General features: G+C 39.6%; 3 protein-coding genes across 3 annotated transcripts in view; 2 read left to right on the forward strand and 1 right to left on the reverse strand.

Moving 5' to 3' along the window:
• NLN (neurolysin) overlaps positions 1–18375 on the forward strand; it is a 324053-nt gene that overhangs the window by 199373 nt on the left and 106305 nt on the right. The window lies entirely within an intron of this gene.
• Positions 682–6887, reverse strand: LOC126647658 (E3 ubiquitin-protein ligase TRIM23). The gene is made up of 4 exons (XM_050330124.1): positions 5905–6887; positions 5676–5786; positions 4110–4234; positions 682–3762 (listed from the first exon to the last, which is right to left on the reverse strand). The coding sequence occupies exons 1-4, from the start codon at positions 6005–6007 to the stop codon at positions 3583–3585; spliced, it is 519 nt and encodes a 172-aa protein (XP_050186081.1). The 5' UTR covers positions 6008–6887; the 3' UTR covers positions 682–3582.
• LOC126647527 (E3 ubiquitin-protein ligase TRIM23-like) lies at positions 9523–18262 on the forward strand. Its single transcript, XM_050329827.1, has 7 exons — positions 9523–9537; positions 11854–12051; positions 12915–13199; positions 13821–14003; positions 14530–14745; positions 15808–15942; positions 18116–18262. The coding sequence occupies exons 1-7, from the start codon at positions 9523–9525 to the stop codon at positions 18260–18262; spliced, it is 1179 nt and encodes a 392-aa protein (XP_050185784.1).

Genomic DNA, 18375 nt, shown 5'->3' on the forward strand with positions numbered 1-18375 from the left:
CTCTTGGTTAGCCAAAGCTTTCCGTTGAGGCAAGCCGGCCTTCTTGCCCACTGGCTCATCTTTCAGCACATGGGGATACCCTGCTCCTGCACCTTTTTAGGATTTCCTTCTTGAATAATGTTCTGCCTTCCTGGAGTCCTTTGGTCTTCAGGACTGACCTCCAAAAGGACTCTCTAAACTAGTTTACTAAACAGGTCATAGTGTGCCCTCTGAAAGCCCAAGGTGGCAGATCTGCTGACTCCTCTCCTTCTCCAAGAAGCAAAACCTCATTCATGATCCCTCTGCCCAAGAGAGCCTCCGACCATCACATTATTGACCAGTCCTCTGCTCACAAACAGCAGCTCCCCAGTGAAAGTTCAGACAACTCCTCAAGCTGTTGCTAGTCTAGATATAGTCCTGTTACTACGCTGCATAGTTAAGTCTACTCTAAAACCAGTGATATTTACCTTGGCTGTTTATATTCACATAACACCACTGCACTCATAAAAGACTCAGGAGTTTACAGTTCTGGTAACTTAATTTATGAATTGAGATGTGATGCATGATAATCAAAGTCAGTCCCTCAAAAGTTGCTGCTGCCACCAGGAAGTTTATCTTTAGCGAGATAAAGGATCTTCATGGATCATTAAAGAAAAATTCTACAGTAAGTTAAATGTAGCACACCTCTAATTTGAGATGACCTTAAAAAATCCAAAAAGGCAAGTTTATTAAAATTAGCTCTCAAGGGTTTACATACATTTATTAAAAAGAAATAATTTTCTGGGCGACTCAAATTGCAGCAGCTCCACTAAAAGAGCCCTTTCTTTCAAGAAATTTACATAACATCCACATCTACTCCAACACTCTCAGAAGCAAACCCTCACAGTCCACAGTAACTCTGAAGGTAGAATACAGAAAGACCATATCAAGTGATGAAATATTACTTTTCAGTTAGCCTAACCATACTGTTTTCGAGATTATATTCTTCAAAGAAAGCCACAACACAGTCACTGGATGTTGCATTTACTCAATTTCAGAATTGTCAAAATCATTTGATTTTGATCTTTTCAAAAAACCCTCACAGTTAGTAATGCTTGAGTGAGTTCTAGTTGAGGAAATATTCCAATTACATATTGCATAAGTCAGTACACTAAAAACTAAAGTTCAGTAAAACTAAGGAAGCAAGCTTAAATTTATAACTGAAGCAGTATACAAATAGCCCTCTTAGTGTACCTATTTACACTGAAGAGTTCACAGACAAATGTAACACCTTCACAGTTACTTCAAGTCATCTTAAATTCAATTTAAAAACTCTTGTGGCAGCATTCCATATGTCACAAGGAATCACTTGTATGCAAAAATATGCATGAGTGAGAATTTTTCCTCTGCCCTCAATATAATGTTACATCAAATCCAAACTGGTCACCTTGAATATTTTGAAATAGAACTGAGCAGCATGTGTAACTGAAGCCTAAGCCAACTAAAATAAAACTATAGAATCAAGATTCTTCTAAAGAATGTATGTATTCTGTTAAAAATATTCCAGAAAAAGGTATCTATCATACTTAGCAGAACTTGTCTGTATTTCAAAAAAACTGTGAAAAGAGCTGTGAAGGGATAGTAAGCCCTAACTAGGTAGGGGTTGCTCTGCAGTACAGGCTAATTAGATGCTCAAGTCAGAGCAGCCAACTGTATATCATTTAAGAAGTTACAGGCTGGGAAGGAGGAACAATTTAAAGTTTGGTAGGTGCAAAAAACCCCACCTTTAACTCTGTTATAAACTATTTCCAAATGTATCAGCTTGTCTGAAGAAAAGAGTAAATCCCTGTCTCAGTACCTATGTATTATACGTAGGCACTGAAATTCATTTCGCAAACATTACACTACTTTGAAGCTTAGTGTTCTTTCAGGTACTATTCAAGTCAGTATCTGAACTTGCTGAATCTGAGGCTGCATTTAACACCATTTACCTGAAGTTTAAGTAACAAGAGAAAAATACAAATAAGTGACATTATGAGGAAGTAGTTACCTTAACTGCTTCCACCCAAAGAAAAGTGCAAGTGTACTAAAACTATTTGTTTATACATTCTTGGCTTTACCTAAGGTATGTAGTAGGAAACCAAGGAGATAATGAAAGCCATAGCCACACATAATGGGATACGCTTCCTTTGCCCCATGAGGTTCAGAGCTCCCACAGGTAAGCACACTTTCCACTGTGGCAAAAATATCCCCACATCTATGGAACACTGTTCACTTCCACAGTCCAGTTCTCCTGATTCACCTGTACTCCAGTAAGAAAAGTGATGATACACAGTTTTGATCTATTGGTCATGCTCTTTATAGCTCCTCTCCTAACATGAAGAGAGCCCATTGCATGGTTTCTTCAACTGGCAGTGGCCATGCACTAAAAGAGAAGGGCAGAAGATTCTGGTGCACATACCAGATAGATAAAGTTGTTAGCAGAGTTGCATGTCCAGCAGAAAAACAGACATCACTACGTCATTGCAACCTTCTCTAAATTTAAACAGCACTACACCCATATTTCATGGGTTTGTGAATGAGTAATCTTCAAAAATAGAGGCACTGGTAATAGCTCCATGTAGAAGATACAAAAAGAATTGAAAATCTAATTACGGTAGGTTTACATCACATTTCACTACCTACTCTTCTAAGTAAGAGTTATAATTGGTGTACACTGGTTTTACACTATGTTATTGAATATTTTAAGGCCACTACCTTAATCTGGAAGCATGACTTCTACATAAAAGTACATAGCTGGACTGACTTTTCAGCACACTACTTCTTTAAGAAGTTTTTTTTAAATTGACTTCTTGAGGAGTAAACTTAATCTCTAAAGGCCGATTATGTCCTCAAGTATGCACAAAACACTTTCACCTCAGTATCACTATAGTGTGTCCATAAATAATTTAGCATGAAAAACTCAACTAACCCCTGTCCCCCAGATAGAAAACAAGTAGCTAAACTATGCCATAGTCTCCTCGCTCTGCAACACTGTTCTCCAATCTGGGATTTCTTTATGCAGGTATGCTGCCTTCTGATAACAAACAAGGAAGATAATAAATATAGGGGAAACACTTTCTTTATATGGTGTATTTACATTTAAGTTTGAATGCCACCTTTAAATTAATGGATTCTTTAGATATTAAAGAGTAGCACCATTTACTTCTGACTATTACAGATGGCTATTCTAATAACTTGAGATGGATTTTGGGATATTTTCATGGGAAAGTATTTCTAAACCACTCTGAATTTTTCTAACACTAATCATTTACTATAACATCATTATAATTATTGTACGAACTCCAAGGAATATCAGGGAAGAATTTTAAACTGTAACAATTTCTCCAAAAAGAATTTCATAACATCCTTTTAACAAGTCCATTCCACTACTATCAACTTTCAAAAACACTGTAACAGCAGAAGTTTACTGAACCAGTTATCCAATCTAGGATAAAGCCTTATATTTTTCTGTAATCACCAAGTTAAATGAAGTCCCCTCTTCAGAGCGCAGACCTGGTGACAACATCCCGGTCATGCAAACGAGACCATAAAGTACAACCTTAAATTGCAGCTACTGTAAAATTAAGCCACATCCAGGACACCAGCAGCCACCAACTGCCTGGAAAGCCAGTCCAATCCTTCATAAAGTCCTGTACCACTTCGGGCATCACAACCCTGAATATACCAGCTACGGCCACAGCAGAGTTTGTGGAGACTCAGCAGTTCCGTGATTTCTTCCACCGAAAGTGCACCTGCTACGTCCTGCAATAGAATTGGATACAAACACTCAATTATTATTCCATAACATGTTTGAAGCCATTTTATTTTTAACTAATCGCTTATACTGAAGCTATAGATCATATAAGAGCTTTCCAAACACAAAAGCCAAATCAAACAGTTAAGCATTTACTACCTGTTACCATAAACAAAACCTGGTTGTTCAATCCACTAAGCACTCTACTAACACTTACTTTACCAGCATTACATGTAAGGGAAACATCTACATTTTACGCTTTCAATGTTGCCATTCACTACCCACAGCAGAGGGTTCAGAAAGCTGGAATTTGATACACAAACTGAGGAGAGGAGTAAAAATAAGTCACAAGTACCTGTTTATTAGCAAAGATCAAGAGCAAGGCATCCCGCAATTCCTTCTCTGTTAATAATTTTGCAAGTTCACTGTATACTTCACTGACCCTGTCTCTGTGACTGCTATCAACAACGAACACCACCGCTATGAAAGAAAGAGAGAAATGTTTTACACATATTCAAAAATAAACTCTGTAAAATTAGCTTTCAGCTTACACAATTCTTTTTTTTCTAGCAGCTCTATATGTAAAATTTCTCAGTGGTGCAGAATTCAATTTGAAATCCGGGAGGACTGAGAAATTCCTTACTTATCTCTATACTTTTAACAAAAATCTAGAATTCATCCTAAAACAGGGGAAAAAAGCTCAAGTTTTTTCCTAGTCTAATGCAAAGGCTGCGATATTTTAGCTACTCAAGTCTAAAATCAGATTTACTATGTGTGGATAAAGTATCTTAGTTTAAACCATATCTTGATCCGTTCATACTCCATCAAGTCACACATGACTGTTTCAGTTTCCCTTAGCAGGTAGTATTATCTGCAGTTCAGCTAAATCAGCATGGCTTCCCTCACTTACAGACTACACAAGCCAGAGAAGATTGCTGTGGACCCAACACAGCAGCAGATTTTACTATTCACTAGAGAGATTAACTAAGATGCCTGAAAAACTGGAGAGTCAGAAAAACTGGAGAGTCAGGGAGGCAGAGCTAGAGAACAGAATTTAAACACAATGTTTTTGCAATGAAAAAAAATCCCAACACCAAAAGTAAACAAAATCTACTGCAGGTATGTAGCAGGCTAACTGCTTAGCTTTCTCTTCAACATACAACTCTCAAGGTAGGAATGATTACCTGCTGCCTTACATGGTATGTTTTAGGAGGACAACAGAAACCCCAAAATGAAATTTTTAGAAGTCTGAAAAGATGAGTAATTTTAAGTGTTGAAGCCTGCATTTAAGGCTGAAACAACACACAAGGTGGAGCACATAAACTGGTGTTCATAATTCTTAAATGTGTTTTAGATAATTGTGAATTAGTCAATGAATAGGAACCCCTTCTGAACAGGAAAAAACCTATGGAGGATTTACAGAAGGACGGCATGAATTTCTAAGTTGGCACCATACAGATCAATATTTTCAGAATCAGTGAGCTAGTCTACAGCCAGATATTACAATGCAATACCAAGTCAGAAATTACAAAATTTTGTAGAATTTTTTAAGTTGCTAAAGAGAAGCTCCTGAAAGTATTTTCAAGTGCTATTTAAATTTCATCTGGCAAGTACTGCTTCTCACCATGCAAACTGTGGAACACTGCACGTTGTTTGTTGTCAGCTAAACTAATTTAACATAGGTTCTAATTTTGTTTGGCTCCATGGACTGTCTGATGGATTTATGGAGAATGCACCTTTATCATGCAGCAGAAAATATGACCAACTGGATTAAAATTTCTTTGCTCATGAATCCAGCAGCTGCACTTTGCATTACATGAACTATTTTCTGCTGTTATAAATTATTTCTATTAATAATCTTTTTGGCTCTGAAATACAAGCTAGAAGACCAAATGCAGTATAAAACTTGTAGTAGTATTACCTTGTGTATTGAGATAATAATGTTTCCACAAGGGCCTCAATTTGTGTTTTCCTCCTACATCCCAAATAGTAAACTTCAAATTCTTGTATTCTACTGTTTCAACATTAAAACCTGGAATAAAAATATGAAAAGTTTTACAGTCCTGCCCTGTATGAATATAAAATAACCAAAATCTGCAGAAAAGTCAAACATTTGGAAAAGTCATTACATTTAAATTGTAGCTACTAACCTATGGTTGGAATTGGCTGCATGAATTCATCCTGCTTTAACTTAAACAAAATAGTTGTTTTGCCAGCTCCATCTAATCCTAGAGTGACAACTCGAATTTCCATCTTTGGTCCAATATGTACTCTGTTGTCCTGGAAGAAAACGCATATACAAAGTGACAGAAAACTTAAGAAATTAAATCTAGAAAACTCTTGTGTCTAAAATCCATGTTCTCCCACCATTCGTTAAATGATTAAATGGACCGACTCCACAAATAAACGGCACAATCACCAGTCACCTTTAGCAATAACAGAAATGAAAATATCCAATAATCTCTAATGAACCTGTAACTTCTACCTGAGTTACTGCATGTCTTTTAAATCATGACAGTAAATCTGAACTTCATAAATTTCAAAGTCTTTCATCATTCTTGGCTGAAACCACGTGAGGGTTTGTAGCAACTAGTTGGAATTCTCTGACCAGAGAATTCCCTGTTTTTTCACAGTATAAATGCCTCCATCTAGAAAACTACTTCCTTGCTGGAGGCTCCAGAGCTCTCTCTTCACCTCAAGCCTCTCGCAATCTTTTAAAACAGCAACATTATTAGCAACAAGCAGTAATCTCAAATAGCAAAGAACAAACAATTCCACCTTGGTCTTGCTTGGATGCAAGGAACGAGAACCAACTCCCTCTCCATAGTTCACATCAACCTATCGTAAGTATTGAACAGGCTGTTCACAATGTGATCAAGTGGCAAAAGATAAATTGTAAATGAAACAACAGAGGATAAAATTACTATGTATCCCTGAACCATATTTTGAAGGACTTAGAACTGCTACCTTGATGAAACACCAGGCTTTCAATTATATGAATTATGCAGCAGCATGTTTGTTTTCTTGCAACATCCACACAGTACTATGCTAGGCAAACCTGTACCTACTCCAGACAGCCTTTTATTTCCTCTTACATTAGAAACACTACTGAGTGCAAAAATGCTACAACCTCTCCCGGTATAAGACCAACACATCACCAGTGTGACTGAACATATAACATCTACAGCACATGACTTGAGATACACACACACAGAGGATCCATTATACAGCTGGATATATTGTCATCATGACAAGCAACTGCATTCTCTTTTCTGTCACAGATGATGCAGCAGCACACTTTCAAAATAATCAATTACAGAGTAACTCAGTGATGTTATACTATCACTATACCTCTGAAGAGAGTAAAAATACCTTGAGAAACCACTTTCTAAAAAAAATAAAATTAATGCAAATACGAGAATGCAACAGCCAGCCTGTTGCAATTTGCTTTCTGTAAGATTCAGAGTGAAAATAGCTTGCTCTCAGTATGGTAGTACTCTCTCAGAAGGAATCAAAATGTAATCTGCGAAAGACACCAGATTTCCACTTTTGGCAGGAGTGGCTCTGCCACTTCAAGAAAAACCTTGCAAGAAAGCTTGCTATTCAGACAACAATGTATAGCTGTATGGACCTGGAATATGAGTCAGTATTATTTTACTATTCATGATCACAGCTACAAATTGACATTATCTTTCCTTGTCAGCAGTATCAGCACCTTTAATTGAAAATGTTATTTCAAAAAGGCCTGATCAATAAAAGACCTTTCTGTCTCTATTTCTGTTAGCTGCATAACTTGATAGCATACTTAAAGCCAGGCAACCTGCAACTTCTGTTCAAGTAAAACCTGTTTTCTTAAATCTTGGTACCGAAAGAGCTTTATATGTGGCATTTCCCTTGATGGTTTAGAAGAAGTACTGGTCCTATTCTTACTCCTTTGTGTCATCAGTGAAACTAAAGAATACGGATGAGACCTATTCACTTTTAAAAGTCAAAAGAATAATAGAATCATAGAATTAACTGGGTTGGAAGAGACCTCCAAGATCATCAAGTCCAACTCCTGATCCAACCCCACTGGGCTTACTAGATCATGGCACTCAGTGCCACATCCAGCCTCATCTTAAAATCCTCCAGGGACGGTGAATCCACCACCTCTCTGGGCAGACCATTCCAATGCCTGATCACTCTTCTCTGTAAAGAACTTCTTTCTAATATCCAACCTAAACCTCCCCTGACAGAGCTTAAGACCATGCCCTCCTTGTCTTACTGATAATTGCTTGGGAGAAGAGACCGACCCCCACCTGGCTACAACCTCCTCTCAGGGTGTTGTAGAGAGTACTGAGGTCTCCCCTGAGCCTCCTTTTCTCCAGGCTAAACAACCTCAGCTCCTTCAGCCTCTCCTCATAGGACCTGTGCTCCAGTCCCTTCTCCAACCTGGTTGCTCTTCTCTGGATCTGCTCCAGCACCTAAATATCCTTCCTGAACTGAGGGGCGCAGAACTGGACACAGCACTCCAGATGTGGCCTCACCAGCACTGAGTACACAGGAAAAATCACTTCCCTGCTCCTGCTGGCCACACTGTTCTTGATGCAGGCCAGGATGCCATTGGCCTTCTTGGCCCCCTGGGCACACTGCTGGCTCTTGTTCAGCCTCCTGTCAATCAGCACCCCCAGGTCCCTTTCCACCTGGCTGCTCTCCAGCCACTCTGTGCCCAGCCTGTAGCACTGCAGGGGTTGTTGTGGCCAAAGCGCAGGACCCGGCACTTGGCCTTGTTGAACCTCATTCCATTGGAGTCAGCCCAGCTCTCCAGTCTATCCAGATCCCTCTGCAGAGCCCTCCTGCCTTCCAGGTGATCAACACTCCCCCCAACTTGGTGTCATCTGCAAATTTGCTAATGATGGACTCAATCCCCTCATCTAAATCATCGATAAAGATGTTAAACAGGACTGGGCCCAGCACTGATCCCTGGGGGACACCACTGGTGACCGGCCGCCAGCTGGATGCAGCCCCGTTCACCAGCACTCTCTGGGCCCGGCCCTCCAGCCAGTTCTTAACCCAGCACAGAGTGCCCCTGTCTAAGCCATGGGCTGCCAGCTTTTCCTGGAGAATGCTGTGGGAGATGTTGTCAAAGGCTTTGCTGAACTCCAGACAGACACATCCACAGCCTTCCCCTCATCCACCAGGCGGGTCACCTGATCGTAAAAGGAGATCAGGTTGGTCAAACAGGACCTGCCTCTTCCTAAACCCGTGCTGGCTGGCTCTGATCCCTTGTCCATCCTGTAGGTGCTGTGTGATTGCACTCAGGATGATCTGCTCCATAACCTTGCCAGGCACTGTGGTCAGGCTGACAGACCTGTAGTTTCCTGGGTCCTCCTTGCAGCCCTTTTTGTGGATGGGCATGACATTCGCCAACTTCCAATAGTCCGGGACCTCCCCAGAGAGGCAGGACTGTTGGTAAATGATGGTGAGCTCCTCTGCCAGCTCCCTCATCACCCTTGGGTGGATCCCATCCGGTCCCATAGACTTGTGAGCATCCAAGCGGCTCAGCAGGTCACGAACTGTTTCCTCCTGGATTACAGGGGGGCTATTCAGCTTCTTATCTCTGTCTACAAGCTCCAGAAGCCAGCTGTCCTTGGGACAACCTGTTTCTTTCTGTTGAAAACTGAGGCAAAGAAGGCGTTCAAAAGCCCTCAACCTTTACCTCCGCTTTGATAACTAACACGGGTTGGGGGTCCCCGCGAACAGACCCTCGGGCACACTTTGTATAGGAAATGGGCCACACACAGGTAGGTATGTGACCCACAAAATGGCGTTTATTAAAACAAGATGTCAGTTTATATAGAGGGGAACATGGAAGGGTCGAGAACAAGGGTGGGATTCTTTGCCAGGGGCACCGAATCCTGAGGGTCAGAGATAAGAGGGATGGAGGGATTGGCTGTGGGGAATATGTCCAGCCATATAAGGAGAGTTGGGAGTTAGGGAAGGAAGGGAAGGAGTGGTGAGGGGCACAGATAGGGGGGTTCTGCAGGGGTCTGCAAAGTGGCGTCTTATTGCTGGATCTCAGGCACTTCCTGCAGCTGCAACTGTCAAAGCACTTCTAGATAGATTTCTTCCTCTGAGGTTTCTTTGCAGCCCCTCTGCATCTCTTTCCATTCTCTGTAGGCCTCCATTGCTCCACCTCCAACAGATAACTATGTTCCCACCCATGTCCGATAAAGAATGGAGGTTTTCCTTGCCCCTTCTTTTGCTCTTGATGTATCTGTAGAAAGACTTTTTGTTATCCTTAACAGAAGCGGCAAGATTGAGCTCAAATTGTGCTTTCGTCTCTGATTTTCTTTCTACATGACCTAACTCTATTCCTAAACTCTTCATGAATTGCCAGCCCTTTTTCCATGCTCAGTAAGCTCTCTTTTTTCCCCTAATTCCTTTAAAATCTCCATGTTCAGTCAGGCTGACCATCTTCCCTGCCAGCTTGCCTTTGGGAACGCTGGGACAACCTGCTCCTCTGCGTTCAAGACTTACTTCTTGAAGCATGTCCATCCCTCCTGGACCCCTTTGTTTTCAAAGGCTGTTTCCCAAGGTACCCTTCTGACCAGTCCTCTGAGTAGGCTGAAATCTGGTTTTGTTGATGGTCCTCTTTGCATCCCTGAGTATTGAAAACTATTATTTCATGATGACTGTGTCCCAGATGGCCTCTGACCACCACATCTCCCACCAACCCCTCTCTGTTTGTGAACAGAAGGTCTAGTTGGGCCCCATCGCTGGTAGGTTCATTTACCAGCTGGAGCAGGAAACTGTCCTCTATACACTCTAGGAATCTCCTAGACTGCCTCTTCTCTGCTGTGTGGAGTTCCCAGCAGACATCTGGCAGGTTAAAGTCACCTACAAGAACAAGGGCTGGCGATTTTGAGACATCTGCCAGCTGCTTGTAGAAAAAGTCATTACACTCATCATCCTGGTTGGGTGGTGTGTAACAGACTGCCATCAGGATATCAGCCTTGTTGGCCTTCCCCCTGATTTTGATCCACAGGCACTCAACCTTATTGTTACTGACTCCAAGTTCTGGAGGGTGGAGAGACACTCTAACATATAGAGCCACCCCTTCACGTCTCCTGCCTTGCCTGTCCCTTCTGAAGAGCTGGTAACCATTCATGGCAGCTCTCCGGTCATGTGAGTCATCTGACCACATTTCTGTGATGGTGACCACATCACAGCTTTCCTGCTGCACGATGGCTTCCAGCTCCTCCTGCTTGTTACCCACACTGTGTGCATTGGTGTACATGCACTTCAGCTGGGCTGCTGCTATCACTCCTAACCCTGACTTTCCTCCCTTAGGCTCTTCTCTGGAGAGCCTGGTTTCAACCCCTTCCCCCTTCAAACCTAGTTTAAAGCCTTCCTGATCAGCCCCACCAACTTATGGGCTGTAGTCCTTTTGCCCATTTGATTTGAGGAGACTGGGTACCATGGAATTTGCCCCATGGTCAAAAAAACCAAAATTCCGCTGGTGGCACCAATCCTTTAGCCACCTATTGATAAGATAGGTTTTCCTACTCCTCTCCTCATTCATCCCTCGTACTGCAGGAACTGAGGCGAACACCATCTGTGCTTCTGTCCCATTAACTAATCCAGCACCTTGAAATCCTTTTTAATCGCCCTGGTACTTCTTCCATTAATGTCATTGCTGCCAACCTGGACTGCCAACAGTGGATAATAATCTGAGGGTCAGATTACTGGACTGAGATCTGCAGTAGGTGATGCGTTTTGTGATTCGGGTAACATGAGGTTTGTCAGTAGGGAATTCTTCACACCTTCCATTAGTACAGTAGAAATGTTCATTGTAGTTATGAAAATAATAATTTTTATGGCACACAGTGTTTGTGTGTTCCTTGTATTCTTTAGTTGTTAGCTATTGTGGATTACATAGTTTTTTAAAATTTTTAATTACGTTTAAGTTAGGGAAAATCTACCTAAATATTAAATAGCTTCATGATTGAAGGAAGGAAGAGGATGGAGTGAGCTTACAGAAAAATTACTAGTTGTATCTCATGTGCTTAATACACTGTAGTTAATATGCTCTTAATGTTTGTCACAATCTCAACTAGTTTGTGCAATTTCTCAGAAAAACCTCAAGCAAATACCATTTTTTCTCCCCTTCATTTAACTCTTCCTCAAAAATAGGAGATTCTGGAGTCTGGGGATTGAAAAAGAATTTTGCTTGGTTGGAACTCTTGGAACGGTTGCAGAATGGACCTGCGGGGCAGTGTGGGACAGCGGAAGAAGCCATTGGTCTATCTGGAGAGGTACTGAGTTATAAACAAAAAAGAAAAAAAATTGTTACATTTGCTGAAAGTTATCTCTAGATAGAAAAAGATTGAAGATCATTTTTTTGCCACATGTAATTTCACCAATAATACTGTTATTGTCTTCCAATATCTAGTATTAAGGCTTTAATTAATTGCCTTATAATTAAATGCAAATTTGTACTTGACTAATGCAGAAAATAAACAGGTATTAACAAGCATGCCTACTGTTTTCCCCTTTTTTATGATTTTAAGATGTTTAGAAAAGCTTATTCATTTGGAAATTTTAGTTGTAGTTATATCAGTACAGTTTACAAATCAGTACAGTTTACAAAACTTCTTAGAAATTCTCCCGAAGGACTTCAGCTCTTCTTCTTAGTAGTTGCCACTTCTAGTCATTTGGTATCATTACATCATGTAATAATACTTCATTGCCAAAACCAGCTGCTTTTATAATTTCAGTAATAAAAACTGGTGTGCAGAAAGTATCTTCAGTGGCATTCTAGAAACAGATAACTTTCCTAAGTGCCTATTAGTCTATTGGATTCTTGTTTGTCTGTATTTAATTCCTTGTTCTGTAGTGATTGCTTTGGACAAAATTACTGTGGCCAGACTTATTTTCTTCTCCAAACCTTTACAACTTGCACTGAATCAGTGTAATTTATTAAATTGCTGAACACTTCAGATTTTTATCTTTTAAAATTTTATCAAAAACTTAAAATAAAGTTTCAAAGTAGTCCTAATACCTATTAGTGTTTAACTTTTAAATAAAGCTAATATTGTTGACAAGTCTTCTGATACTTTTTTTCCTCTGTTACTGGAGTTAAGTGTTAACAACTTTACTTTTGCCTTTGTTTTGTTAGTGCCAGAGTATCATTCGTTGTGATGAAGATGAAGCCCACATTGCATCTGTGTATTGCACAGTTTGTGCTACTCACCTTTGTGCAGACTGTTCCCAGCTCACCCATTCTACTAAGACACTGGCGAAACACAGGCGTGTGCCTCTTGCTGATAAGCCTCATGAGAAGACAATGTGCTCCCGACACCAAGTACATGCTATTGAGTTTGTTTGTTTGGAAGAGGGCTGTCAGGCGAGTCCTCTCATGTGTTGTGTCTGCAAAGAATATGGAAAGCATCAAGGTCATAAGGTACTTCTAGTAATTAATTTCTGGTCATGCCATGGGGTGGCTTGCATAATTGCTTACCCAATTAAAGTACGAAAGGTTGTCAAGAAATGAGGGTAGACTCTTGATATGTCTTCTTACCGTTCTTTCATTTTCCCTTCATTTCAGATAGTTGCCATTGTAAAATTACAAGCAAAAAAAATTATTATTTCAAAGTCCTCGGTGAATTGTTTATATATATATGAAGAAGAATAGTTCCTTTATTTGCTGCTTTTCTGAACTTCTTACAACACTGAACCACCAGTTTTGAAAGCTGTTTTCATAATGTATACACTGCATACTCATCACATCACTGGTGCAATCTAACCACCTTAATTTTTTTTATAATTCGTTATGATAAAGAGGTGAATTTTTGTTTACTTGCATAATTGCTAGATGCCTGAATTTAGTTTGAGTGTAATACGTGACTCCTGATTGTGTTTTGAATTGCAAGATAATTTTAGATTCTTACTTGTCTTTCCAATATATATTTGTAAATACATGCCAATATACATACACGTATATATTAAATGTGTTTTAAAATAGGAAAGGTGATTAAGGAAGATATTTGTGATTGATCTTTGATATTTTTCTTTTAATTAACAGCATTCTGTCTTGGAACCAGAAGCGAACCAGATTCGTGCATCCATTTTAGACATGGCTCACTGTATAAGAACTTTCACAGAAGAAATCTCAGATTATTCCAGAAAACTGGTTGGAATTGTTCAGCACATAGAAGGAGGAGAACAAATAGTTGAAGATGGAGTTGGAATGGCCCATACTGAACATGTATGCTTTTTTTATCTCCCTCACATGCACAAAATATTTGCTTTTTTGTAATAGCCAAGATAAGGAATATATCTGAAAATTAAGTGTGAGTTTTATAGGACAAGACAAGTTCTTATATCTTGCATGTCAGTATTGAGGCTTAACTCAGCAGACAGAGTGGAACTTGTCTGTTACAATGTTTCTAAGCTGCATGAAAATAGAGAGGCAGTGGGAAAAGTTGTATAACTGCTAGTATTTAAGTACTGTGACGGATGTCCTCAGGTGCTGTGATATTATTGAGGCTTTTTTCCCTGGTCATTTTTAGGAATGTGTGTATACATACCAATAAGCTAGTTGATTATAGGAGCAACTTCTTGGAGGGTCTTGGTGTTATACAGAAAGTCTTATCAGCCCTGACTGGGATATGAACTGTGATGTAGAAGAGCAGATATGAACATAAGTTAGAATCTGGAATAAAATCAAAAATATACTTCTGGAATCAACTGGTGTTCTTAATCTTCCGTATCTCCTTACTGCAACACTGTAGGTACCAGGAACTGCAGAGAATGCTCGCTCATGTGTCCGAGCCTATTTTTCTGCCCTTCATGAAACCCTGTGTCGTCAGGAGGAAATGGCTCTTAGTGTTGTTGATGCTCATGTGAGAGAGAAGTTGATTTGGCTTAGGCAGCAGCAAGAAGACATGACCATCCTCTTGTCACAGGTTTCAACAGCTTGTCTTCACTGTGAAAAGACTTTACAACAGGTAGGTTGACAGGTAGCATATGGTGAGGTATGTGGAACTACAAATTAAGTTTAAACCATAGGAAAAAGAGGTTAGATAGTACTCCACATTATTTCTTTACAGTTAAAGTTAAAATAATGATGGTATAACATGAGACTTCAATATTCATTACAAGGGGCTGTTAGACAAGGTTAATCAGTATGAAAGTGTAGAGTCCTCCAGTTGCTTTAAGACCTGTGGCATGACTCTTTTCTTGAATAATTTCTGGTATTTGTGAGATTTGTGGGAATGTGAGATGAAACTGAAGCAAAAAACCCTACAGGATTTATTGGGAGGATTTTACAGCTGCAGTTTGCAGTATATGTGTTTGAAGGTAGTTGTCATACGTGGCTGGTAGAAAAAAATGTTTTAGGATTAAATAACTTTTAATGGCATTTTTAACATGGGTAACTCAGCATCTTAAATGTGTGAAGAAAGTGACTGTGTGAGAGTATCTGATTAGTCCATTATTCAATTTAATTATAGCAAGAAGTAAATAGTATGTGTAGCTAATAATAAACTGAGTGTAAGAAACTACTTCTTTAATACGTTATTTGTATTTTTTTTTTTTCAGATAGGTTTAGAACTAGTGTCTGGTTACTTAGTCAGATTTATCTATTCAAATGTTCTGATCATTAATGGGTGGATATTAATACTTTCCTGTTAAGTGTGTTGCTGTATGCTGCCAAGTTGCTCTATTCCAGCTGCTGGAATGATACATTAATTATATAAATATTCTTCTTATATTAAATTATTATCTCTTATCATTTTAGATTCTTATTCCTACATGGTTAAGAGAGGTTTAGGAAAAAGTATTTTTAAACTGCAGAACTGTTCAGTATCTATTAGTGTTAAGGAAGAATCTTAAGGTACTCGTATTTGTATTGCAATTTTAAACAAATCTGTTTTGTGAATGTGAGTTTCTTTAACTACAGTATTTCTATTTTAAATGCTTTATTTCTTGCAAACTTATCTATATTATAATTGGGTTTTTTAAGTAAATTACTAAAGAAAAGGCATGCTTTATTTTCTTTGTCTGTTTAGGATGACTGCAGAGTAGTGTTGGCCAAACAGGAAATTACAAGATTGCTAGAGACATTACAGAAACAGCAGCAGCAATTTACAGAACTTGCAGACCATGTCCAACTGGATGCTAGCATACCTGTCACTTTTACAAAGGTATTCTTAGTCTCATAGAAGTACAGCTATCCACTTTATAAAGTCCCCAATGTAATTTAAAAAAAAGCAGGAGTAATATATGTTCATTGTGATGCTGTATTTGTTGCAACAAGTTTAGACAGTTCATTGTCAGTTAGAGCCACAGTGTCTTATCACATGATGACTACGATCTCATATTTAAGTAACATAATGACTGTGCTGCTATAAGTGGGGTGAGAAACGTTCATTTGACATTGACCACATCAGTAGCTTTTTTTGAACATTAGCTGTTTTTAATATTTAGGAAAGTGTTTGTAAGTTCTAGAAACACTTTTCTTTCAAAGAAACATCACTGATTGTTCCCTGAAAACTGCACACCTATTTAATATGCAAAACTACTGGTATAGCTTTCAGTTTATAGTATTAAAAATAATGTGTTTCAGTTCATTAAGTGATCGTTTGTCTTATATTTGTTTTGTATTGACTGATAGCTTAGACATGTTGCATCTTCTAAATAGGTTTGGTTTTTATTGCTTCAATATAACCTCAGTACCACATTCTTTGAAAGGGATGAAATTATTTGGAGTTTGATAACGGTACTTTTGTCTGGTGTGTGTATATATGGTTGAGGAGAAAAGACAATGGAGAAAGAATCATGTCTTGTTGATGTCACCCGGGGAGTCTTTCTGCTGTGCCTTCTGCAGCCGGACTTGTCTATCTCTCATTGGCCTTTTTAGCCATCAGCGTGCTCGTAGCAAGCGTGAGTAGAGCCCTTCTCAAATCTTCGTTCACGAAGCCTAGCCGTGAATGAATATGTGGAATTCATTGTCTATGATACTTTTCACATAGGCAAATGAGTGAATTTGAAACTCAAGGAACAAGAAGTACTTTGATTTATGAGGTTTTTTGGTTCTGAATAGGTGAAAGAGGAATAATGTATATTGTTGCTGAGTAACTGAGGAAAAGGATGCTTGCATGGGGATTCTGTGTGAGTCCTTGTTGATATCAGAAATTAAATTTCTTCCAGATAATTTATGTAGCATAGATATATTTGAATTTCCTTGTAAATGCAACATTTTAGCTTTTGCCTGTTCCTTTCTAGTTCAGCAGAGACCAGAGTTGGTAGGGTCAGGGTGATCTCCTCTGCAAACTCCCATTATGCCATGAATGAAGCAGCATTCACATTTCACAGATTAACAATTACTGAGTCAGAGGGTAATTTTGGATGTCTGATTTTACCTTTAGGAGCTATTAATCTGACTCAGAAAATTTTGATTGTAAATCTCTGAGTATTTGGAAAATAGAATGTTAGGAGCCAGCTAAGCTGTTACAGGAGGTCTGAAATAGGTCTTGGTTGGAGGGACTCAAGACGTGGTTTTCTCCTATAACAAATTGGTATTTTTACGAAGTCTTTTGAGGGTTAATTAATTAATTAATTAATTTGCCAAAGCAAATGTCATTTTTCACAAAAACAGCAGCAGCCCTGAAAAAGTAAGGTGAAAATAATTAGTTGAGTTTCTTACTTTTTGTTTCCTCACTTCTGATAAAACTTAATGCTCTCTTTCTGCACAATGTGTTTTTACACTATTGTGCTGATGGCCACTGTTGTGACTTGCAGTGAGGCTTATGTACTTGAACAGTCTGTGCCTCACAACAGATATTAGACAGAAGTAAAATCTTCAGATAAAAACCCAAACTGTTATTGTATCACTGGAAAGGTGTTTCTCAGGATCTGTCATTGCACTGAAGGCTGCATCCATTGTAAAATGAAAAAAGCACTTCAAACATTACCACATCAGAGGAACATTCCATATTCAGTGAAGATTGTGAAGGTTTAAGGAGGGGAGGGAGAAGTCATGGTTTAGGAGGTGCGGCCCGGCGGGTGCTGCGGTGAAGGTGAGGCGGTGGCTGGGCTTAGCTCGGCTCCTGCGGCGGGACGGCCGGTGCCGACCGGGGAGGGGGAGTGAGGCATCTGTGGTGCAGGAGGCGTCCCCTGGGGTGGCGGGGCTTAGGGGTTGTCCGGTGTTTGGTTTCCTTTTTTTTTTTTTTTTCTCCTAAATGACCATCAGTTTTCCTTTTGGCTAGCGGTTTAAGATGTTCAGGCCCTCAGCTGTTTGTTCCCGTTGCCTTGGTGCTGCGTTTATAGCTTCATAAGTATCTAACTTGACGTGACTGACCTCTTTATGTGCACCAGCTGCTAAGGGAAGCTCTCCGCCGACCAGCACTCCGCTTTGTCAGGGTCTTGTCCTCCGCTTCGCGTTGCTGCGAGGGTGTTTCTCCTTACTTAGTTGTGCTGCTTGACGAGACGGCTTTCCTTGGGGCAGTGCATTTAATGAAGTAGGCAAGAAGTAATTATCAGGTCATCAGGTGGGATACTGAGGAGTTAAAACGTTCAGCTTGTGTCTATTTATTTACTTTAAAAATATCGTTAGTCGTGTGCAAAAAGCAAAATTA

The sequence above is a fragment of the Myiozetetes cayanensis genome, unplaced genomic scaffold (assembly GCF_022539395.1).
Source record: "Myiozetetes cayanensis isolate MyiCay16 unplaced genomic scaffold, myiCay2020 scf4, whole genome shotgun sequence".
In the NCBI taxonomy this organism is placed as follows: Eukaryota; Metazoa; Chordata; class Aves; order Passeriformes; family Tyrannidae; genus Myiozetetes; species Myiozetetes cayanensis.